This window comes from Chaetura pelagica, unplaced genomic scaffold (genome assembly GCF_000747805.2).
Source record: "Chaetura pelagica isolate M959 unplaced genomic scaffold, ChaPel_1.0 scaffold551, whole genome shotgun sequence".
NCBI lineage: Eukaryota > Metazoa > Chordata > Aves > Apodiformes > Apodidae > Chaetura > Chaetura pelagica.
Window position 1 is genome coordinate 557,696 of NW_009952067.1, and position 9,901 is coordinate 567,596.

Below are 9,901 nucleotides of genomic sequence, written 5' to 3' on the forward strand. Positions count from 1 at the left end.
GAACATCTCTTCCCCACTTTTGGAGCTCAATATCTAAATGCCAGGAAGAAAGGTTTGGGGTTTGTGTGTAATCTGTGAGTAATTTTCTTCTGAAGCTAATTATTTTTAAAGATGAAAAATTCCTCAAAAAAATTGGGAAAAGGAAGCTTTCCTCTTAATGTTGCGGCATCACTAAAGTATAGAAATTCTGGTAAAAATCCAACAGCATGACTAGTATTTTAAAATTATATCATTGAGATTGTCTCTCCATTTTCAGGCATACTCTCCAGAAAGGCATCTGTATTTCCTCACATTGAGTGATAGGAAATGCAAGTAGACTATAGTTTAAGTATGAAGATTATGGAGATTTATTGCTCTCTTTATACTTTTGTGTGTGTAATGAAATGCAGGGAAATTATACGTAGCAAATTTCTTCTGAATTTTTTAGCTACTATTCTTTTTTTTTTATCCCCTTTGAAATTTTCCTTTTAGTAGTGTCAGTTTCTAATCTGAAGTTTAAAATGTTCTGTACCAGAGGTTTATGATAATGAAGTAGCATGGATGAAACCAGTGCTTCAGCTAGATTAAGACCTTTTGTCAGGTGCCTTTTTATGCCTGGAAGAATGGTTACCTTTTGGTATCTATATGTGTTGCATAATTCTATAGCTATTCAGAAATAGCAAAATGATAGAGAAATTAATCTGATTTCACCTCATTCATACTGAGTTCCCCTCTTCCTTAGCCCCTGATTTTCAGGAGTTCATATGATAAAGTACTGTATTTGTTTTCGGCTGGTATTTGGCTGCATCAGAACTAATTAGTTTTTTTGGCAGTGTATTTCAGGGTCAGCAGCTCCTGCTTTCCACAGAGCCAGAGATGCTAAACTCATCAGCTGTATCTGCAGTCTTGGGGTTGGAGGGATGAACAGTTAGACCAGGTTCAATGTGGCAGAACTAGAAAGGGGAGTGACTGTTGAAATTCATAATGGGAACAACCTAAATAACTTCTGCCAGCCTGTGCCCACTCACTGTCTTATGGAGAAGATGAGACTGAATATCCAAGAAATGGGGAAAACATGGAACACTGGGCAGAACTGGCAGGGTTTGAGTAGTAGGGGTCTTGTGGGGCTCTCTGCTGTGAAAGAAGGGTACAAACTGCCTTGTGACAGTCCAGAAAAAAAATCCTGCAGCCCATGGGTGATCCCCCCAGGTGCAAGGACAGCCCCCAGGGACTATGGCATATGGGCAACCCATGCTGGCGTGGTAACGCTCCTGGGGGATTGCAGCCATGGGCAACTCATGCCAAGGCTCAGTCCATGCTCAAAACAGCAGATGGAAGGTTTTTATTTATTTGTTTGTTTTTTTTGTTGTTCTTTGTGTTTTGGTGTGGTTTTAATTTTTTTTTTTCTTTATTGGTAACAATTTAAATAAAATTACTTGACTCTAGACTGTTTTGCACACAGCCTGGTTCAAGTCTTGTCTTTTCTACTTGCCCATGATGGGGCACTTTGGAATGACAACTGAGACTCCATCACACATTATGAGTGGTCAGTGGAAAAATTGCAATCTGTAACATTTCAATCTTGGCATGTACTTTTACAGACAAGCATATGCACAAATTTAAATATTTCTATAAAATATATCTGAAGTTTCTGTTTCATATTTCTAATATGAACATTGCAAGAGTAAATGCTCTTTTGTGTTTCATAAGAGGCTTCATAGGGTTCTCCTACGTCACTCACTCACTTTTTCTTCAGGCCTCTTGCACTAAGACTATAATATTGGACATATTAGGGGTATAATTTTAGATTAGTATTGATGCTGAAAATCTTGGATCTTAGAAAGATTTTTCAGCTTGCTATTGTTGACTACTTAATGCATAGCTAAGAAATAGTTTCCATTTCTGTCTCATTTTTGTTGTGAAAAATATTTCTGCTGTCACTGTTTTTGCTCTAAAAGACCCACTGTTCTCAGCTTCATAATGGTTGAAGGAGATTCAGAGATTTCCTAATTGCGATAGTAAATTTAATGTATGTTACAAAAATGTTGCAATCTCTACTGTTTCAAAACAGCAACTGAATAACACTGGATATAATGAATCAGCTATTATTTGAATAGGCTAAAAAAGCAAAGTCTTCTTTTCAGTTATGAGTAATATTTACATGTCTTCCCTGGGGAAAGGGATCACAGAGTAGTTTTCACATGGGATTAGCATTCCTACAGCATGAATTTGTCTTTTCTAGTTTTTGAGAGTGGACCAAGACAAAGACAGAGAATGCAGCCTGGACTGTGCAGGTTCCCCTCAGAAATCACTCTGTGCATCTGATGGAAGAACCTTTCTGTCCCGGTGTGAATTTCAGCGAGCAAAATGCAAAGACCCACAGCTGGAAATAGCCTACCGGGGCAACTGCAAAGGTGAGTAAATCAAAGTTTTACATGACCATAATGAAAAATAATAGAATTTAAATTGGTTTTGAAAATGTCTGTGTATTAACAACCAGGACTGTTATACTTGAAGATTTGTCTAAAACCAAGTTGAAATCCATCTTGCTGCATTAAGGTAAAACAATCTTTTTCCATCAGCAAAAGTCTGACTCCTGCACCCACTTACACTATAATAAATCACTACCAAGGAAACTGCAAGGTTAGGCCCTTGTTCTGAAGGATGGTATTATTGGCAGGCTCAGAATAACTCTCAAGATTCTAATGTCCCTTTGGTTTCTTGTCTGCTGCAGTTTAGTATTTTGAATTAGATATGGTAAAAATCAGTCTTGTTTTTCCCAACTGCAATCCTTGAGAGATGGGAAAAATAATCAAATATCCAAAACCCAGTATCTGCTACTTACTGTTGTTGTTTTTTATTATTATTTTTTATTTGTTTGTTTGTTTTGTTGTTGTTGTTTTTGTTTATTTTGTTTTTTAAGTAACCCACTATTTTGTTTTACTCTCAAATAATGCAATTGTGAAATTCATCAAAGTGGTTTGTAATGCTTAAAGCTCTCACAGGCCATTCCTACCTACATAATCCATTCTTTTACTTCAGACCTCTGTTTAGAGAAACTGTGCAACATGCAACCCTAGCATTTCAGTTCCGATACTTACAAAGTATTCAGTTAAGCCTTTTCACTTTTAGAGTAGCCTAGTGTTAGTGAACACAGTTCCTTACTGAAGTGTAGGGTGATTCCCAACACAATGATCTTCTTTTTAAAATGTATGAACAGCAGTGGCCATAAAGATTTACTTTCCCTTTCTCTCAGTCCAAAAGAGACGGGTGGGGGGAAGAAAACCCCAGGGACCACACCGATTCAACCTCTAGAAGGCAATTTCCCACCTAATCTCTTTCCATTAGCTCCAGCAAACCTCTGAAGCATCAAGACTGCTTCAAAGAGACATTCTGTCTCATCTTCTGCCTGGATGAAACACTATGCTCATTCTTCAGCCCTTTCATAATAAGCCATTGTATTAGCTGATGGATCTATTTACTTTTGTGAACAAGGATAATATAATGAAGCTACCTGAGACAGAGCTTCTGTTACACTCATGAACAACAGAGAGAATTATTTTGCACTTTGTTAATTTTATACTTTACAGCATTATGCACTTCAATGGAAATTAGTATTACAGAATGTTTTTCTTTATTGTTTTTTTCCCTTTACTATATTGACAATGTCATCTGCAAGAAAATTTATCCATAAAGATGCATTGAGGTGCCCTATTGAAGGTGTCCCCAGTGATGCCATAAAATTTTTCTGCAGTCAACAGCTACTATTTGGAAAAGTGCTCATTTGCTGTTTACTTAATCAATAGTGTATAAGTACAATTGTAGACTTGGAATTCGGCACCTTAGGCAGCTTCAGTATTGCTAATAGCAAGTACCCATCATGCCCTCATCTATCAGATGGTTCTAATCTCTCAGCTAAATAAATACAAACATCACGTTCATATCTAAATAACTTTTGATTGGCAATAGACACTGTTACCAATAATATCCTTGGTCAATATAAGCAAGAGATCAGTGCTCTTTTCATTTTACGTTTTCATAGTATTATTTATTTAATCAAAGCTGTCTTAAATTTTGAAGTGACCAATATCTTTATTCTTACCCACGGCTGCAATTGTCAGAAATATTTCAAGCTGTAAAAACAAGTTCTAGAGTAGAAAAAGGTGATCCATTGTCCCAGCTGCAGATTTCAGTTTTAGCATTGCTAGAGCTACTTTCGATAGTCACATCAAACATTCTTCTGAAAGAGCTAAGGAGGTCCTCACACTAAGACCTCTTTTGAGCCAGTTACTTTTGAGTAGCGAAATTCGTTGTTGCAGGTGATACTTGACCAGGCTTGTTTTAGTAGGGCTAACCAAAAAATGCTGGTTCCATTTCAGGGCAACATTCAAGGTTTCAGAATTTTTTTTCATTCTGTGTTGGAATGATGCAACTGCCGTTATGAGTAGAATGTTGCCCAGCACTACAGTCTCCTTTAGAGCCAGTAGCTACATTTTTACATTTATGCAAAATGGGGATTTGATGGCATATTTATATTTTATAGTATAGGTTATTCCAAAAGGTTGTGCTTGTACAGAAACTGAAATGCAGAAGGCATCAGCTAAAAGTATCTTCCCCAGTGGAAATGGGAGAGCCATTGCTTGAGTGAGGATCTGCACTTTTATCTTACAAATGTAAGGCTGAATGTCTGTTACAAGTTACTGTAGATGAGTCTGAAAAAAGTTATTTTGGGTTTGTTTTTTTTCATGGACCATCTTCTACATCTTGTATGTAGAGATCTGTTTTTTCTTTTTTGTTATTGTTGTTAACTGTTCAGAATTATTCAGGAAAAAATTAGTCAACACTGTAGAATAGCATTGTAAAAGAATATTCAAATTTTCTTTTGTAATTAAAATATTGCATTATAAATAATAATAAGAATAAAAAAACCCAAAACAAACAAGAGAGAATCCTTCAACTCCTTCCTAGAGCCTCTTATCAGTTTCCTCTGTGCTAAAATCTATCAGGTTTGCTACCCTATTTACTCCCTACTACTGAACAAGTTTTTTCCCCGTGAACTTTGAAAATGTGAACTCATGTTTTTCTTGCAGCAGTTTTCAAATAATTGTAGGCTTTTCAAGTAGTTTTCCATGACAGTAAATAACATACTAACTTTTCTATCTTTTTTGGACATGACAACAACCTTTAGTCCCAGCTAGGCTTCTGAAAGATATTCCTGAAGGATTGATGACGTTTTTAGAGATCCTTTTGGACAGCTTTTCATCACCTATCTCAGCAATTTCAGGTCTCAAGTGTAGAAAGTCTGCAAGCTGATTCAAAGAGAATAACAACTGTAACAGGAGTGTCTAGTGGGATTAGCACAGGTTTTTTCTCTCTATTGGACCATGAAGCAGTGAGAAGTAGCCACCAGCAGTTCAGTTAGCAGTTTTGCTAAGGGTGTAAGGGTGAACTGTGAACAGGTGACACTGCAGTTGATCTGAGATGTGGCCAACTTGTCAGGAGCAAGCTGAAGAGCACATGCAATGCCTGTGACTGCATTTTGGAAATCTGTGACTGCTGGGAATGCTTCATCTGAAATACAAGGACTCTATCTCCCATGGAGATGTCCCTTTTAGAGTTAGCTAAGAAGAAAACTTAAGTTTTCCCTGAAAGTGGTCTGCAAGAATTGCAACGTAATGCACTCAAAAACCCACTTTTTTTCTTCTTTTTCTCTTCTTGTTTCTCAAATAACAGTGACAATACTTATTCCATTTCTCAGTTTGTATTTAAGTGATTGTACCAGGCCAATAATTGGGATATAGGAGACTAATATTCTGAATGTATAAAGTAAGTGGCTACGTAATAATATTTGGTATTCTGACGTGATCAATGGAGAAAACAAGTCAACATATACAGGCCTGCCAGTGTTCCTCTTCCATAACATAGAGTTCTGGAAACATCCCAGCTGAGGTGCCTGGATTTTCTGGCTTTTCTAGCAATACTTCACTAGAATAAGACTCTTTTAATGGCTAGAGGTTTAAAATGTCAACTGCCAACTCACATCTCATTTCTCTGCTTTACTGTCAGCATGTAGCAGTAGTCTGTGTTCACAGTGAACTGTTAATCTGGACTGGGGACACACCTGGGGAGATCCACGTTCCAAATGGCCAAGTAAAGGGTTTTACACAGAGCGATATTTAAGCCGTGGGAGGCTTGACGTTCAGTCTGGCTGGCACTCAGCATTTGTATTCAGTATTTGCAATGGTGGCCCCAACAGGGCCTTGCTGCTTCGTGAGCACACCAAGGAAAGCCATCACACACAGTAGTGTCATTGTTATTCTACAACTATATAGATTCCCTTTCTCCATTGGAAATTCTAGATAGCTCATGTTTAGCTTAATTAATTTATGGTATCTTAAAGAGCTTAGCTGTTTAAAATGCCTTTCTTTAATGGGCTATCATAGACATAACAAAAAGGTACTATCTTCATTCTCACAATTCACATAAAGAATTGAATCACATAAAAATATGAGTGGAATTTCCCACAAAGAGGTATTTTACTATTTCCTGTTTACTTTCCTTAAAGAGATAAACATTCAGCATTTTTTTTTCATTAAAATGGCGTTTTCAGTGAGAAGTTTTAACTTATTTGAATTATTACTATAAATTATAATGAATGAGTTAAGGACATGCTTTAATGATTTGAAATTATATTAATTAACAAACCTTTCCATCCTTGGATAAACATGCTGATACGATTTTCCCCTTATGAAGAAAAAGGGGGACGTTGCTGGGCAGTAGGTTTTTTGGCTCACAAATTAGTCTTGGACCCATAATACATCAATCTAAGCATCCTTTGGGGAAACACCTGTTTAAGTGAGTCCAGAGGAGGGCCACAAAGATGATCAGAGGGCTGAAGCACCTCTCTTATGGAGACAGGCTGAGAGAGTTGGGGTTGTTCAGCCTGGAGAAGAGAAGTCTCCAGGGAGACCTTATAGTGGCCTCCCTGAAGGGGGCCCCCAGGAAAGCTGGGGAGGGGCTTTTTGCAAGGGAGACAAGGGGAAATGGTTTTAAGCTGAAAGAGGGTAGATTTAGGTTATATATTAGGAAGAAATTATTTCCTGTGAGGGTGATGAGACATTACAACAGGTTGCCCAGGGAAGTTGTGGATGCCCCCTCCCTGGAAGTGTTCAAGGCCAGATTGGATGGGGCTTGGAGCAGCCTGGTCCAGTAGGAGGTGTCCCTGTCTCTGCAGGGAGGTGGGAACAAGATGATATTGAAGGTCCCTTCCAACTGAAACCACACTATGATGCTATGATTACTCTTGCCTCTTAGCTGAAGAACTGATTTGTAAATGCTGGACATGGTTTTTGAGCAGACACCTTATCCTGTATTCCTACAGAGGCTACCCTCAGTCTCAGGTTTGCATGCAAGCCAGGTGTGAGCTTGACATGTTTGCAGTGTTTGAGCATGCCCCTTAGGTCAGCACGTGGGCAGGGATATTGGCTTGGCCAGTCCACCTGCTGCCTAGAAGATGGCTGTGTGGGCTGCATTTGGGTGGCAGAACATGCTCCCCAGGTGTTTCATTTGGACAGAGAAAGATAATAGTGAGTAGGTTTGGTTCTTTTCCTAACTGAAATTAATGAAAGTTGGACTGGGGCAAGGTGCCTGTCTGTAAAATAAACCTGGACACACACAGAGCTTGCACAGTCTGAAAGCAGAACAGTTTTCACTTGTCCTCATCACCTCTTCTTTTTCTAGTCTCCCTTTTCTTTCTTCCTCATATTTTATGAGGAAAAAGAAAAAAAGGAAAAAAAAGAGGGATGCAGAGTTAAAAAAATTATTTCAGAAGAAAACATGCTAAAATGAGAATGTGTTAAGAAGTGGTATAAATTTGGATTTTTTAAAAAAGAAACTTAGTGGGAAAAATTAATTATAGGTCAGATTTTTATCTTAACATCATTTTAGCTAGGAGTCGTCTCCTCTTTTTCAGATATATTTTTTCACTGTAGACACTGTGTTTCTTCTATTGGATGACTGAAGTTTCCAGACTGTAATGCTGGCAATGCTGATACACTGTTCAGCACCAACCTAATTTTGTTTCTGAGCTTCTTTCTTTTACATTATGTATCAAGCCACATATCATACCACTCTAGTAAAGGTGATAATTTGAGAAACAAAGGATCTAACATCTTAGGGAAAAAAAAACCAACCATATCTACATACAGAAGGAATACTTTATTGGTCTCTAAAAGCAAGAGAGTTGGCTTCTGATATTTTCTAGTAGGTATTTAATGGGGGTGGATAAAGCTTTCAGTATGTTTGGAATCTTTTTTTGTGGAATGTCCTTCTCTCTTTAAATATGTCTACTGATACATGGAACACAGGACAAGTAACAATGGAATAGTATCCACAATTTACTTGAAGTGGAATTTCTCTCTTCTTAAAATTTTCTTGATAATGTTTCTCCATTCACAATTTGTCAAAGCCAGACTGCACAGAAACAAGGCATATAAGAGCATTATTGGGCACAAAAAGGTTGTGGTTTTTTTTTAGTCAAATATGTACTTCTGCAATTGTATGAAAGTAATAATTTTTTTGTTTGTTTAATTTTCTTATTTTTTGCTCATGTATTTTTAATTTAAGTTTCAGATTTAGTATCAAATGACCTACTTTACGAAAGTGAAGTAGAAACTACTAATGCTAGAGCAATAATAATGCACCGAAGACTAGGAACCACAACTGGTTGCAAACCTTCCCAGATTTTCAGTGCAAGAATTATAAATAGACCCATTTTAGACTTTGCCAAAGTATTTATCTCTGTTCTGCTTGGAAAGCCTAGTCTGGCCTTTGGTATGTAAAAAATCAGAAAGCAGTAGTTTTAGTTTTTCTTGCAAATGTTTGATTCAGTTCTAGTCAGACTATATTTCTCCAAATGTGGCTGTTAGCAAATTGAGAGAAATATTATTGTGCCAAGAAGGAATCCAGCATGGAATTCCTTATTTTATCTTAAAGCTTAGCTATCTAAATTGCTGGGTGGTTGCAAAATGTGAAAGAGAAAAAGAAAACAACGAAGAAACCCCACACTGCTTGCCTCTGTTAGAAATAAGTAGAAGAGAGTTTAGCCTGAGATTGCTCTGCTGTTTTGTTTAAATCCAGAATGCAGCAATAAAAATAAATAGTGAAAGAGTTGGCCAGCCTTTGTCAGAAAGCAGCAAGTCTTTATTTTATGGCTATGTCAAGTTAAATGTCCGTGCTGACATCCTTTCCAACCCAAGAGACTAATAATCTCTGCATCTTTGAAACTGAAACTCGTGAGCACGTATGGCTTGCTTTGAGTTTCCTATCACTAAAGGCTACAACTATTTATATGCTTTTTTGGTAGACACGATCAGTTCTTTGGATATACATTGACCTAGGTCAAATATCATAGAAAATTTTCATGTTATGAGTAGTTTATGCGTTGTAAACTAAATTGTGTCTTCTGCTCTGAATAAAACATTTTTGTGTTAACTACAAGTTAAGACCATTTAACTTTATCATATCACTGCTAGTTAGCAAAAGGGTGCAGCAGTGGGGAAGAATTACAGAAGTAGAAAAAAATTCTGGTTCCTTGTTAAGACAGTGAAGTGCTCAGGTGGATAGCTAATTTTAAACAGTTTGTTGCATTGTATATTTCTAACTTTAAAGGCAAGCAAGTGTATATAGGTGTTCTGGCATAATGGAAGGGCAATAACGAAAACCTGCAGAGAAAATGGATTATGTGTCTATACTAGGTCTGATTGTTCACATCTATGTGACTTTAGAAAAGTTTTCTCTTTAGCTTAAGAACAGCTAAGTATCTGTGGAAAGCCCTCAAGGGAACGTTTTCTTCAAATGATTAGGTTTAACCACTTTATAAGTAGTTTTAACAAAGTGGCAAATGTTTCTGATCTGTTCAGCA

At 37.2% G+C, this 9,901-nt stretch overlaps 1 protein-coding gene across 1 annotated transcript in view; it reads left to right on the forward strand.

Annotated features, from left to right (window-relative positions):
• SMOC2 (SPARC related modular calcium binding 2) overlaps window positions 1-9,901 on the forward strand; it is a 120,000-nt gene that overhangs the window by 26,405 nt on the left and 83,694 nt on the right. The window contains exon 2 of the mRNA XM_010005415.1: window positions 2,222-2,393. Coding sequence (XP_010003717.1) covers window positions 2,222-2,393 — 172 coding nt within the window. The remainder of the gene's footprint in view (window positions 1-2,221; window positions 2,394-9,901) is intronic.